Source organism: Lates calcarifer, linkage group LG23 (genome assembly GCF_001640805.2).
Source record: "Lates calcarifer isolate ASB-BC8 linkage group LG23, TLL_Latcal_v3, whole genome shotgun sequence".
NCBI classification, from domain to species: Eukaryota; Metazoa; Chordata; class Actinopteri; family Centropomidae; genus Lates; species Lates calcarifer.
The window spans coordinates 14449191-14464657 of record NC_066855.1 but is presented as its reverse complement, the minus strand read 5'-3'; the positions used below and the strand labels follow the sequence as shown (position 1 = coordinate 14464657).

The 15467-nt window shown below is 43.2% G+C and overlaps 2 protein-coding genes and 1 pseudogene across 3 annotated transcripts in view; 2 read left to right on the top strand and 1 right to left on the bottom strand.

The window, feature by feature from the left end:
- Positions 1-16: 16 nt before the first annotated feature.
- Positions 17-2944, top strand: LOC108894822 (peroxiredoxin-like 2A; annotated as a pseudogene).
- A 61-nt stretch (positions 2945-3005) lies between these two features.
- LOC108894824 (PDZ domain-containing protein 7) lies at positions 3006-12944 on the top strand. The gene is given in 18 exon segments (XM_051066577.1): positions 3006-4376; positions 5016-5153; positions 5255-5429; positions 5541-5717; positions 5997-6144; positions 7370-7430; positions 7535-7712; positions 7894-8120; positions 8197-8361; positions 8714-8829; positions 8980-9071; positions 9378-9469; positions 9630-9701; positions 9907-10340; positions 10342-10522; positions 10651-10751; positions 11282-11308; positions 11310-12944. Coding segments are annotated over 18 exon segments (2670 nt in total). The 5' UTR covers positions 3006-4213; the 3' UTR covers positions 11433-12944.
- LOC108894820 (leucine zipper putative tumor suppressor 2 homolog) overlaps positions 12109-15467 on the bottom strand; it is a 30638-nt gene continuing 27279 nt past the window's right edge. For both annotated transcript variants that reach the window (XM_018693436.2, XM_018693437.2), the window contains one exon: positions 12109-14973. In XM_018693436.2, the coding sequence (XP_018548952.1) occupies positions 14266-14973 (708 nt within the window). In that variant the 3' untranslated portion in view covers positions 12109-14265. The remainder of the gene's footprint in view (positions 14974-15467) is intronic.

Sequence of the window (15467 nt, the reverse complement as noted above, 5' to 3'; positions counted from 1 at the left end):
TCAGTGCATGGAAGAATCTAATGTGAACTTCCTGGGCAAAAGATTCCTCTAGGTGGGGTGCGGGGCTGTTTTCCTGAGCTAATATCACCATGTAAGATCGGTCTGGTTTCCTGTGGGGGCTTCTCTCTCGTTTATCCACCCTGTCCACTCACACGAAGACAACCAGGCTATTTTCTGTGCTTTCATGCTGCATTAAGGGAGGATCAGAAGTACAGTTCCTCAGCATTAATTAACTACAGCTCTTACTGGATACCTGTTGGTACTTTTGAAACAACCATGGAAGCAGGTTTGTCTTATTTTACCTTGTTTTAGAATGTGCTTAGCAGAGGGAGTGCAGTGCAGGATGTGTTTGGCTCAAAAAACATATTTAAGCTGTTTGAGCTTTTTGTTTTTGTAATTTTTGGGAAAACACTAAGGCTTCGTATCAAGGAGGTTTTAAAGTTCAGAACTGTTCCTTGATAATGTTTCTCACATGAAGGGTGTAGTCCTTCAAATACTGTATCTCAACTGAAATTACCAAAACTAACTGCAAATGTAGCACATTTTATCTTATTACCTTGAGCCAAGTTAGTTTAAATTAAAAAAAAAAAAAAGCTTTTCTCACCAAAGTGTTAACTTTTGTGTAACATTTAATAGATGACAAGACACATTTCTTTGTGTTTAAAATGAAATACTGAACTTTAGCAATAAAACACTCCCTTACTCAGTTCAACACACTGGGGGTTTTCCAGTTGCATCCTTACTTGGTCTGGTATGACCTTATTGTGGCTGATGTTATGTAACAAACTCTTCTGCTACTGTTAGAATACACTAGTTTTTGCATTTACTATTATTTTGTAACCATCACTGTGATAACAGTGGCAGCTCTTAATCATAAGTCTCACTTTATCATGTGGGATACAGTCAGTTACTTTATCAACAACACCAGTGATGGCCACTACATTAACTGATGTTTTCTCCACTGAGGGAAATGAGTCACTGCACTTGTGAGTGAAAATAGTGTTGATTTGAATCACTCTGGACAAAAGGCCCTAACTGATATTTTCTTGCCTGTTTGCCAAAAGATATCATTGCTCTCCCAAAGCAGCTCTCTTGTAATACAAAACAGAGGAAAAGTGGTTACAGAGCTGCACAGGGAAAGAAGGTTTTGCTGGAATCAGTCTCAGGTCAGCAGGGACACTACATATATGTATATATGGCATTTACTTGTATTACAGTGCAGGGTATTGTTAAAATTTGAATATAGGGTCACAGATTGTATGTTTACGCAGCTGATTAAGACTTTGCACTTTCTTACCTCTTTCCAGTGCTTCCCTCTGTCCTGAGGGGGGAGCAGTTTAGCCTGTGGTATGTGGCTCTGGTAGCTTTGGCTGCACTGGTGGTTGCAGTGGTCCTCGCCAACACTGACTTCTTCCTAATAAAGTCAGCTCCTGCCTCTCTGGATGAACTAGCTAGTGCTGAGCTCCAGACAACTACAGGAGGTAAAAAAAAAAAATTGAAATAAATCATATACAGTATGTAGGCTGTAGTTCAGAATTAATTTGACCATGGAAATCATATTCAGCTTGTGTGACTCTGCAGATGGGAAAACAGTGAAAGGTCTGACTTTGTGGCAGAGGAGTGGAGCAGTGATTCTGGTTGTGAGGCGCCCTGGATGAGCCTTGTGCAGAGAGGTACAGTATTCATAAGAGTGGAAGATACAATACACATCACCATATTTTTAAATCTTGTCTCTGGGGCTGCTACAAGTGAAACAATGCACTAGGTTGAGGTGCTTCAAAGCAGAAAAAGACACCATAATAGACATTTTGGCAGCAGTAGAGCAGCTAATACTTAAAAACAGGATACATCTGTTATCATCTGCTCTCTCTGCCAGTGTTATTCACTGAACACTAGTCTCAAACATGGTCTAATTTGGTAATGAATTAGTGATGTTTAAAAGGGTGACACCTCCAAATGTCTGTTTCATCCCTCTCCAGGAGGCTGCAGAGCTGTCCTCTCTGAAACCCCAGCTGGATGAGCTTGGGGTCCCTCTGTACGCCGTGGTGAAGGAGGACGTTGGCATCGAGGTCCAGAACTTCAGACTGTACTTCAAGGGGGAGATCTTTGTGGATCACAAGGTACTTGTACACAAGGTTTCAACTAGTTTCTGCCCTCAGTTTCTTATCTCTTCTTTTTACTTTTACATTATGCTCTTTTTAAAATTTGCAGCAAGTTTTCTATGGTCCTAAACCAAGAAGAATGGGTCTGGGTCTGGGTCTTGTTCGTCTGGGGGTTTTACGAAACTTGATCCAGACTCAGAGGAAGGGCTACCAGGGCAACAGAGAGGGGGAAGGTTTCATTCTTGGTGGCTTGTACGTCGTTGGAGCAGGAAAACAGGTAATTAAAAAGAGTCAAATCAATAAAAGTCAATATTATTTGCAATTCATACTTAGTTGTTTGTGCTCGTCAATCAAAGTTCCTGATCTCATGATTGAAAGAAAATGTGTCTGTTTTGGCCTTAAAATGCATCAGTGTCTTTCTTTTTACACAGGGTATGCTGCTGGAGCACAAGGAGAAAGAGTTTGGAGACAAAGCTGATCTTTCCTCTGTCCTGGAGGTTGCAAAGAAAATTAATAAAAGTCAATAAACTGATTTAATGATTTAAGTCACACCATGGGGGTAACAGGTATTTCACTGGTGCTTATATTTACACTTTTTTTTATAAGTGAGATTTTGTCAGATAAAGTGTTAATGTTTTTTCATGACGGTCTGTGTCAAAACCACTGGGGAGGCAGACCTGATGCTGAAAACCAACACAAAACCACCATGTTCAAATAAAATATGATAAATACTTAAAATAAAGTGGATTTGTTAATGTCAACTGTCATTTAACAAGTGTAAATTGTATTTGTCTGAATTGTCTTAGTATTATTGTACTGCATTAAATACTTTTTGCATCTGTTTTCTGTTTTCTGCACTACTTAAAAAAATTGTCATTGTGAATTGATTGGCGAATTAATTGTCCAATCAACTACTCTCAACAAACTTCATTCCAGCCAATCCGCGGTGTCTGAGGGCGGGGTGTACGTCATCGAGAGAAACGCTCCAGTCAGGTATGTGGAGTCGTTTTGCACAACATGGACTCAGGTAGTCTAATTAGCTGAGTTAGTTTACAGAACATGGGATCAATTAAAAGGATACGTGGGACATTTTCCACTAAGTTATTTGCCCTCTCCTTTCAGTATCTGTTGTCGGGTAGTGTAATAGTCACTAAGTGAGATATTATCCGCGGTGTTCTCTGCCTAAAATGTGTGGTAAGTACTTTATTTGTTATTTCAGTCAACACACTGTACAGTACACTGTCTTTGTTGTCGCAGGTTGGAGGTATTGTCGCGCAATTAATATTGAACCAGTAGTAGCACATTTGCGTGTTAAATTGGACGCAAACAAACCTAATATAATGCATTTTATCACATATATTTCAATGCTGGCTGTAAAAATGTACCTTTTGATTCTGTCGCAACTTTGCACGCTCTTTAGCGGCTCTGTCCCGGGTGCTGATGCACTTGACGGTACGGCTGGGGGAACCCCAAGATGACGCCATGAGGACTTAGTGCTATCTCGGGCTAAGTTTAGTGACATGTAACCATGGTATCGACACCATGTGACATCCCGACTCTTAAGTGGGTCAAGTCCGAGCTGAATAAACCCATTAAATCCTGTTTCTAACCTCACCTGCAGCAGTGTATTTGTTGCGATGTGAGTTGATTTGCGGAGAACTTGATTAAGATTAAGACACTGGATACTCTACAGTGCAGAGTTTTTTGTTCTTTATGCATTCCCGTACTTGTGTACTTGATGTGTTTGTTTACACCCAAACTGTTGGTGCTGCTTTGAGACTCAGACAGGTGAGAGAGATGCACCATGGGCAGGAATGGACCAGAGTGTGACTCCTGGAAGCCAAAGAGTCAGCTACCATGTCAAAAAGCAACCTGCACCGGTGAGTTGGATTATCTACCAGCAGCCTACTGAAAATAGCTCATGTAATCGCGATCCTCTGTTCATCTGAGTGTGAACGTAATATAGTTTCAGTATGCAGGGAACACAGAGGACAAGTTGCCTGAGGATCCCCTTCCTTCTGCTGTATGCTGCCGTAGACTCCTCCACCTGGAGCTGAGCCCCCCCCGGTGGAGTGTGTGTGTGTGTGTGAAAGGGGACCCCGCCAACCTCCATGGCTCATTCTTCAGACCCATCCCGCAGGGAGAAGACCCCCGGGACCCAGGGGTCACATACGGCTACGCGCAACCTCTTGCGGAAGAAGGAGCAGCGCCGGCGTGGAATCCGATCCTCCTCACCCATGGGCCGGGTCATCCTCATCAACTCTCCTGTGGATGGTAAGGAGCAGCTGTGCCGGCTGCTCGTGTAGTACATATTACAACCTCTTGTAGACAAAACACTGGTTTAGTCTGGTTTATAAGTCCGGCAGACAAACAACTGTCAGAGTCTGTTTTGAAATTTAGGTCCAGATCATATTTGGTAAGGGTGAAAGGCACCTTTACTATTTTAGAGACTGAATTATACTGACCTGATCGGTGGTCTCCAACCCTTTTTGTCTCACGATAACTTTGAAAAAGAAGGCAGTGAGACCCTGTACAAAGCTGAAAAAGCAGACAAACAAACAAAGAAATTAGAGAAGATATTTACATGATGATGTTTGTAAGAAAGTGTATCAAGTCAAGACAGTTTTATTTGTTTAACCCGAAAATCACAGATGAAATATTTCCTGTAAGGGATTTTTACAGTCTATACAACATGGAGCATCTTCTGTGCTTAGACCCTGTTTCACAGCAACCCTCTGACAACCCTCTAAAATAAATTAAAGACCCCTGATGGGGGTGCTGCTCCAAGGGAACAAATAAGACGGAGGTGTCAGATTCAAGCTTGACTGATATTTCCCTAACAATGAAGGAATCTGTACCAAGATTGGAGACCATTAATGGCTCTTTGACTCAGCATCCATGTGATACTTTAAGGTGGAGATGACAGCGAGGACCTCCACACGATCACAGTGGATAAGAGTGTGGATGGGAAGCTCGGCTTCAGCGTGCGCGGAGGCTCAGAGCATGGCCTCAGCATCTTTGTCAGCAAGGTGGAGGACGACAGCACGGCAGGTAAGATGAGTAACTTCAGGATGGAAATAAAGAGATACAGCCACAGATTTGATCAAATTTCAGGCACTTTATCATGTTTTCACTCCTCTGTTTGTCCGTAGAGGAAGCAGGCCTGCTCGTAGGTGATAAACTAGTGGAGGTGAACGGCATCAGCCTGGAGAGCATCACCATGAGCAGCGCTGTGAAGGTCCTGACAGGAAACAACCGGCTGAGGATGGTGGTGAGACGTGTCGGCAAAGTCCCCGGCATCCGCTACTCCAAGGAGAAGACTACCTGGTGATTACAGGAATATTACTTTTTGATATTAGCTGACAAGAATTTTATGTTCTGACTGGATGTGGTTTTGGCCGACTGGATAATCAGTGCTGTGTCCTGTTTATTTTTCAGGGTGGACTTGATACACAGGCGTATGGTGGTGGAGGAGAGCGGGAGGACACCTTCAGATGCCAGCTCAGGCAGCGCCCTTCAAAGGATTGTCCACCTGTACACCACCTCAGATGACTACTGCCTCGGCTTTAACATCCGTGGGGGAAAGGAGTTTGGTCTGGGCATCTACGTCTCCAAGTAGGCACCTCTACCAGGGAGAGAGGCAGGAAACATGTCTGGATGTCAGAGTTTAGGACCTTATTTGAAATTTGATAAGGTCCTCTAGGCTATTGTTTTGTGGTTTTCCTCCCTTCCTTTCATTTAACAGCCTCTTGGCTACATTTATTGAGCTGTTTCTATTCACTTCACGGCTCCAACTAATGATTATTTATGTGTATTCTCTGGGTTTGCATGCTTGATGTTGGATCAACTAATGTTTTCTTCGCTCTCTTTCACTTCCTGTCTCATTGTCTTAAGACTGGATCCTGGTGGTCTGGCTGAGCAGAATGGAATAAAGATGGGGGATCAGATCCTGGCTGCCAATGGAGTGAGCTTTGAGGACATCAGCCACAGTAGTGCTGTGGAGGTGCTGAAGAGCCACACACACATCATGTTGACCATCAAGGTGAGAACGATGGTGATGTACAGTACAACATTTGGCCATTTCCAGTGCAGAACACCACAACGGTTGTTCCTGAATTCATAGCAGATGACATGAGAAAACTACAGAGCCCCAGAAGTCCTTGTGCAGAAAAGATAAAAAAATATCATCTTAAGTCCAAGACTAAAGTCAAGCTTCTGTTAATGTAATGCCAGAGCCTGTATCTCAAATATTTATGCACATCTGATGTCTTTCAACCGCACTAAGAAGGAAGAAGTTTGTACAGAAATGCTTTGTGTGTAATCTGAACTGTCTGAAATGTTATTTTGTCTTTCAAATGAACAAATTTAAGGCTCCAGGACTCATCCTTTTTAAAATGATGATTGGTTAAAAATTATAATTAACATATGCTGCTTTCCAGAAGATAAAGGTTGTCCAGTTTGATAGAAAAATAACAGAAAATCTGATGTGTTGAATCCTTTGATACCTTGTTAAATTCTAATGGGTAAGGTGTGAGTCATAGACAGTTTGTTTACAAGAGGTATGAGCCTTTGTCTTGTCTAACACTGTTGAGACGTAGATGTACACTGGTCTCAGTTGAATGTGGGGACATTTGGTGTGAACAAGCTGGAGACGCTGTATCACATTCCATAATGACTCTTTGTTATTAGAAAGCACATCGGTCCTTTCATTACTGCCTCGATTAAATGACCCGACATGCATTAACTTTCTGACCCGTTCCTTGCCTTTCATCTTTAATTCTCCCGCACATGAAAACCGAACACAAAACTACACGAGTCGCGTGGCTACACAGTGGATATGTAGCAGCGGGCGGTGTGTGTGGCGGGGCCGACAGCTGGCATGCAGTCGTAATATTCCTCGCTCACTTTACTTGTCGGAGCTTGGGTTTCGCGCTGTGAAAAATAGCCAGGCCGTGTGCATTATTCACCAGGCAGCCGGGATCAGGTGCTGATCAAAGCGTGGAGCCTGTGTTTTGTGCAAGTTTCGTTCCGGGATCCCTCTTTGTCACATTGAAACTGGAACAGGCACGAGTTAGAAAGCATCCCAACTATCAAAGGTTACTAGAAAGTCAAGAAGGGAAATGTGCTTCTCTTAGAAGAGGATGAGGTGTATGTTTTTGGGTTTCTGTGTGGTTCTAGGGTTACTCTTTATCAAATATAGCGATCCCATAAAAGTTTCAAGGTCTCTACTGTATCTCATTTGCATATCTGTGGCCATATCATCACAGGAAGCAGGACGATACCCTGCTTATAAGGAGATGGTGGCAGAATACAGATGGCTCAATAAGCGTATGTATCTGTTTGTGTTTTCCTCCCATGTCAACACCAGTGTATTATCTAGGAAGCCACAATAGATTCATTTGATTGAAATAATCTCTTGTTCTTTTCCCTAGTGGCCAATGGTACTCAGAAATCTTCCTCCCAGGGTTCAGACTCCAACTCCTCAGCCTCCTCTCTGTCGTCCGGGACTCCGGTCAGCTCTCTGAGCGGCCTGTCTCAGGTTATGTTCCCCCCCAGCCTGCCGTTTGGCTCAGACATGGTGGACGTCTCTATCTCCACTGAAGACCAGAGGTCAGGGTCGTCTCATTTATTTTCATTTTCATTTCCCCACATCAACTTTAAGTACACTGCAAATACTAGACCTAAATAATTTTACATAACATTTTACTCCAGCTTTTTAAATCATCAAAAAAGCAACATGTGTATCTATACAGACCAGACCAGACATGATCAGAGTAGTTCTTATGTCCAGGTCTGAGTCAGAGCGAACCGAGACTGCCATCCAGACGGACCTGCCCTCTCAGAGGACGGGTGCAGACACCACTCGCAGCCTGGGACCCACCACTCTGCTCAAAGACACCATGATTCGCGGAGAAGACGACGGGGGGAGGAAAGAGTCACCCAAAACCGCCATGCTGCTGGCTCTCAGCAGGCCGAGCCGGCCAATCAGCAGGTCTCAGAGCCAAGTCACCGTGGCAGGTGAGGCAGGAATTTTTTTTAAGAGGTGGAAAGGAAGTACCACGTTAACTGACCTACTGTTGCTATCCCATCATAGAGATCAAGCAGAAGAAAGAGAAGAAGCAGAAGGGGAAGGACCCAGAGGAGAAGAGCACCCTGCAGCGCTCAAAGACCTTTGTTAACTTGCTGTTCAAGGGTGGACGCAAGAGGGACACTTCCAGGGGGCGCTCCAAGTCCCCGGCCACAGACAGGGCCGGCAAAGGTAGCTGTGTTTTTGTGAAAAGTAAAACAGTGAGATATACTTTGCAGTGTCCTGAGAATCCTGCACCATGTTGAAAAGGAGAATATTTAGGTTCACATACTTGATGTGAATGGTGATATGTTCCTTTTTTTGCTCAGCAACCCAAACAAGCACAAGTGTCTATATAGGCTTTATTCTGAGCAGCTTTAATGCAATAGATCTGATTTACTTAGACTGTTATCATGTTATTCTGTGGAATAAATCTTTATATTGATATTATATCAAACGTAAACGTGTGGACTGCAGAGGGGTCTTCTCCAGTAGACATACATTACATGACCTGATCATACTGGTATCGTTCTGTTGTTTCCAGAAGGACGACAGCACAGTCCAATGCCAAATTCAGAGATGCTCGGAGTGGTGGAGGACATGGCCCGTAGGCTGCTGACTGAGGAGGAGGTCGCTGCTGTGATGAAGACGTGCCGACGGGTAAGAGGCTTTGTTCACCGTCGTAGACGGTCTGGGACCATAGGTTTTAGATGTGCTGACCTTTGGACTGCCCAAGAAAGAGTTTGTTTGTGTTTTCAGTGTTAACCACACAGTTCTTTTACAACACATGATGTGATTGTCACACTGCAGTACATAGCAGAGCGGTCAGTGGAGAACTTGATACGCCACCTGCTGGCCGTGCTGGACCGGCCTGAAAAGCTGCTGCTGCTGAGAGAAGTCCGGTAAGATGGACATAAAAAGGGAATTTCCGTCACATATGTTTACTTTATGCCTGTATATAATAAATATGCACAAACTCTTTTCACTAAATAAAGATTTTTATCCTCCACTTCATGTGTAAATCCAGCCAGACAAACATTGGTATTACAAATACCACCAGGAGAGGATTAAAGTTATTTGTGGATAATCATCTCAAATCCAACTGTTTCACAACGGGACACTGGAGGCCAGCTAAAAATTGTTTGTAATATAACACGATGTGAAAAAATACCCCTGTGTTTTTCATCTCCTGCTGTCTTGTTTCCCAGAATGCTGCTCCCTCCTTCTGACCTGAGTGTATTCAATAACACGGTGACTCCTATTGAAGTCGATGCCTACGATATCCTCAAATACCGTTCACGTGCGTATGATACATGCTGAATTTGTACAGTATCTGTTGCGGCAACTTTAAATATAATTGTGATTTTCATAAACTGAATCTTAGGTGTGTTTCCTTCCTGATCTTCTCATCTTCTGCAGTATCTGTAAATCAGCATCTCTCTCATGCTTTCAATTTTCAGTTCGAACTCCTCCTCTTCGCTCTCCGATGTCTGGTCGAGCACCAAAACGACGCCTCATCACTCCCATCCCAGGTTGGTGACTGTCACCTCCACTCTATCAGTTTCATAGATCTAATCTTCATGGGTGGCAGCCTGTTATTGCTTTAAAAGGTGGTGATGATTGAAAATTGGTGTATTTCCCTCAGTATATTGCTTCTAAGAACTTCCTGTTCCTGTCTGAGTTAAAACTACAGAGAACTTTTTAAAAAGATCCTGAAACAACATATTTTCCCTCCAGATTACAGAGGAGGTTTTGAGCTGCACAGTGCTGAGGAGGTGGAGAAGGAGAGCCACCTACTGGAGGAGCTGGAGAAGCTCAGTCTGTCTGGACCACGTGCGTCCAGGGAGAGGCCCCACACCTCCAGATCCTTCACTCCACTGTTGGACATACCAGTAGACGGATACAGCTCAGAATCCAGAGACCTCAGACCCCCCTCTGCCAGTCCCATGCTCCCTAACTGGCTGCTGGCCCACAGCAGTGACCCCCGCCCCCCTCTCCGAACGGACATTGGCACCATTCGCTCCGTGCACTTTGACGAGGTTTCGCTGCACTCGACTTCAGACAGGGTGGACACAGAAAGAGGACGGTCCCCGTTCAGGAACGGCCACTCTAAAGTCAGAAAGGAGAAGAGTGGAGACAGGAGTAAAGACACAGTGTTCACAGCTACAGAGTGCTGCTCGCAGGAGTCGGCCCTTGTTGTCGCAGGTGTTTGGTTCGAGTCCAGATCAGCAAGTCAGGAGCGAACAGATGAACGGCCACCAGGCATCCTCTGAGAACGGACTCGGTGGCTCTGACCGTGAACAGGAGTACGAGCTCAAAACTGTCAGCATCTCCAAGACCAAGCAGTCACTGGGTAAATATGTTCAGTCAGGTCTGATTTAATGTCTGTGCAATTAGACATATTAAAAAATATTCTTACGCTTGACTGCTATTTTCCCCAACTGGAAACTGACTCACACTCCTGTTGTTTTGATGATGCAGGCATCAGTATATCTGGTGGGATGGAGTCAAAGATTCAGCCTGTGGTGAAGATCGAGAAGATCTTTCCTGGAGGAGCCGCCTCCACCTGTGAAGTGCTCAAGGTAACAGAACAGTCACTGATTAGTTCAATAAGTTCAATTTAAGACCAATTTAATACCAGTTTCTTCCCAGCAGTGCACAAAAATTATTCATGATATAATAATGAAATTAACACAGGAAATATATGGCTGTATAAGCCAATTAAAAATCTATTTAATCTAATCTAAGTTCCAAGTCTTTGCCAAAATCAATATTTTTCATTTATCAGATGAGCTGATGTAAGCTGCTGTAGCAGAAGTAATGTCAGTGTTTGCTGCAGGTCTGATGGTGATCATTGAAATCCAAGGTCACAACAATCCTCACATCTTCACAGCCCACAATCAGATATAAAACCTCACTGCTTTTGGCAAGTGAGAGTAGATATTTAAGACTTTTGTGAAAGACTTTTTAATACCTTCTAAAGGAAACTAAATTGTTTTCAAGACCTGCAGATACTGCTGCTGGTACTTCAAGTGTTGGGCCTGTCTCTCTGAAGTTGTTTTATCCATTTTACTGTATCTGACCAATAACCCTTTCCCTCTTATGTCTCCAGGCTGGGTTTGAGTTGGTGTCTGTGGACAGGAGTCTCCCTGCAAGGAGTCACCCATCAGCATGCTGTCGATATCATCCGAAAAGCCTTCAGCAACAAGGCCAAAGACCCCATGGTGTTTGTGGTCAAAGTCCCCAAAAACATTCAAGACTGACAGAGATGCTCATCATTGTGACTTTAGATTACTAACAACGCCTCTGGGATTTAACACGGGGGGACACAGGAGGACTGACTGGGCTCTGAGGTCAGGTATGCGATTTTATTGCCACTTATGTTGATGCTGGGACTGATGACATGGACACTGGAACTTTTTGAGCTGACAAAAATGGATTAAGGCAGCAGGTCATGGGACTCCAGGAAGTTTCAAGCAAATTAAGACCATGACTATATGAGAGGAAAGACAGTTGAAGCATAAGATATTTCCACAAAGCCTGAATCATGAAAAATGCTCCTGATGCCTTAATGTGTCACTTTATCACAACCCAGGAGCCAAAGCCTGTCAAGAACATGATTTTCTTTTTACATTTTATGTTGTTTTAACATCCACCAGTGTAAAAACTGTCAAAAAATACAGAAGTAGATATGTCATGGATCAGCAGTGTATGTCTGTGCTCCTGAATTTTTAAATATACAGAATGACAAACTGTAACCTGAGTGCCTTTAAAAAGCCCCTGTGGACTGAGCAAGTAAAATAGTCTGAACTCCATGTTGTTGAATTGGCTTGCAATGAGATATCTGACCTGCAGAGGGCAGGTGTGAGCTGTGTGACTTTCTGACTTGAGAGGAAGTTGTATTGAGTTGAACAAATCTCCATGTACCACAGACAGCGATTAAATTTAGTCTTTTTTTTAATGAAAAACATAGTAGGTTTGTTCAAGAAATGTACAGCATGAAAATATACATTTAATGTCTTCATACAAATATTGTGGATTATAAAATTATACTGAGGAACTAAACATCCACACAAACATTAATATACAGGCAACTGTATCTGTACTGTAGGAGCAAAATAGAATGTGTGTGACATTGCTTTGGTCTATTCACAGTGGCTATGTTTTTATTTATTTGAGATGGACAGACATCTCTGGAAGAAAACTTTATACTTAGTGATTTGTCAGGGTTATTTACAGAGGATACATTAATCAGCAGTGACAGAGGAACAAAAAATGTCCTCTTGTAGCGTAGGGAAGTAAATATATATGAAACAGATCCTCTACTTTTTAAAAGGTTGTCACGTCAGGGTCCAAGTAGTTTGACTTTACACCAAAACACCCATCATTCAGTGCATGATTTCCCTAATTCAGTGACACAAATCACCCACACATTTAACCACCTCGTTGAGAGAGTGGTGCTGAAGTATTTTCTTTAATTATCAGATATATAAGAGCCAATGTGGGTGTGCTTTAGTAATAATTGTATGTACATTTCTGTTTCACTGGAAAAATAGTTTGAATTTAAGTATACTTATGTGATCATATTACCAGGAGTGAATTTAAATCATAGGAGAGGGCGATATGAGGATGTACTGTACACCATGAGACAATATAAAGTATCAAAGATTAGGTTTTATCATGTTGTCTATACAGCAGATGTTATCTCTTTAATATGACTGAGGCCAGTGTGGACTAAATCAATGAGCAGAACTTCTTTATGTCAGTGCACAAAACACACACATCTTTCTTGTCCAGGTGCTGATTCCAAAAAACTAATCCCTGTCTCATAAACACTGTTCATCACTTCCTGTATAATTCTTACTTTATCATGTCAGGAAAAGTACTTTTGAAGGCAAATTTGGGCTAAAATCATTTTCTCAGACAGAACTTCTGACTTTCAATTACATGAAACAGAAATACCACAAAACTTATTCAACTTTATGCTCAAAATAACTGCCATGAAAAAGGCCTATTTATTTTCCAGAACATTTACTTTATCAAGATGAACAGTATAACATTTGAATGACTGTATGTTTATCATTAAAGAAGTTTTTAATCGCCCACTCCTATACATAAGGAAAAGTGATGTAATCCAATCAAAGCTTGTTTTAAAGGTGACTCAGAGAGAAAAGCTGACTTGTGCACTGGATGTAAGGTGTAACGGTGTTTAATTACATTAGACTGTACAGATGTTAATGATAGAATTTCCACTGTTTGTATTAATTTGGGGCAAAGTGTCCAGGATATGGAAGAGTACAATTTAAACTTAGTTTCCCTCAAATTGGAAATAACAATAGAGACCGGAAACTTCTAATTCTGTGTTGTGAAAACATCAAATTTGTGCCATATATGGCTGTAAAATTTTTTTGTTTTTGTTGTTTGTCCCAACTAAGGAAGTAGATATATTTTGGAAACGTCTACTGTTGGTCGTGATGCAGTTCTCCTCATCACTCAGAGTGAAGCCACCGTCATTAGCACCTCAATCTGATTCACTCACTCTCATGACATACTGAATGTGTGGTATCCCACGTTCACCGTCATACTGACAACAGCGTGGGCTCCATCTAGATTATCAGTTCTAATGAGAGCTGGCTGCTAACACAGAGTGGGAGTGGAGTGCTAAACCCAGCAGGGGAGGAGGAGTCATAATCAGCACAGGAGGATAGTGAAAGGTTGGTGAAGTTACTCATACACAACAAATCTCCCACAAATGTCTGAAACTGTGAGGGAGGACCAGGACGCTGATGTCTAGTTAGTGCAAACACTAACACAGACATAAACATGGGGGGGCAGAGGACTGAGGTGGCCTACTAATGACCAATAGAGATCACTGGCTCCTTAGAGAATAGACCGAGGCAGAACTAAAGGGTGGCTGATTTTACACTGCATGTGTTTTTGTTTTTACATTTGTAATACTGACCTGCTTGTTTGTCATCTCAGCAGTCTGTTTCCATCTAGACAGCACAAAGAGACCAGATCTGTGACATGTAGGTGAAAAAAAAAAAAGATTTAGCTGACAGTAGTGCAAATCAAAAGATGGGAGAGACATGAGGGTCAGATTTCTGTGGCTGCGATCTCGTCAAAGTTTATCTCGTTGCCACTGCCCTCGTCCTCCTCTCTGCTCTCCAGTTCCTGACTCAGATCCTGCAGGAGCTGCTCCAGCTCTCGGTTCCTGCGATACATCTGCACATAGTTCTGCTGCAGCTGCTTCTGGTAGCGGATTACTTTGTCCTTCTCCTCCTGCCATATCCTGCGCTCCTCCTCGAAGCTTCCCATTTGCTGCTCGGCCCGCTGACGCTCGAAGGCCAGCTCCGCCCTCATCCTGTCCATCTGCGCCTTCATGTTCTGCATGGCCTCGGTGCTGCTCTGCCGCTGGGCCTTCGCTTCGTCGCTCTCATAGGCGAGCAGGTGCTCCTCTGCTTCCTGGAACACCTGACACTGTCTGTTTCCTGGGCCCTGATTGGCCAAAGCATCTCTTAGATGAACCAACTCCCCCTCCAGACGTCCTACCTTTTCTCTGAGCAGCTCCGCTTCGCTCTTGCGACGCTGGAGCTCGTTTTCACATACCTCCAGCTCCAGGGTCCGTGTGCGGGTTGTGCCGTGAGCCTCCTGGAGCAGGACCTGGGTGTTTGTCAGCTCACCACGAGTCTCTCTGAGCTGACCCCGCAGTGAAACGATCTCCCCCACACGCTGAGCCAACTCTCCCTGCACCTCCTTCAGCTGCTGCTTCAACAACGAGATTTCCCCCGACTTCTGACAGACCTGAGGAGAGAGAAACGGTGCTGTTTACTGTAAGTAAAGCAAACATTTCCTGGTGCACAGTAGCGCTACAACAATTAGTTCATTCATTTATCGACAGACATTTTATTGACAGGCCTTTGACCTTAAGGGCCACTGTACATTTACTGAATTCATTATTATTGTTTGGGCCTGAGGGGAAGCTTTGGTGGGCTGGAGGTGGTCAGCCAGAGCTTCAGTTGATGATCACTGCCTTACACTCTGGTTGATGTGTCTACAAAACCTCAACTGAACAGTATTTGAATTTAACACAGTAACCAAAGATGTTTGCATCATAGTGATCATGTTTCTCTCGTCGGCCAGAGCCTGTAACAACAGCTGAATAATTAACGGAGCTGAGGTGAAACTCTTATCCTCCTGACAATGGTCAGCCAGCCAGTCTCGGGCGTTGAAAACACTGAGCACCTAACATCTTTAGACTAGTTGAAATTATTCTTCATTAATTATTAAAACAACAG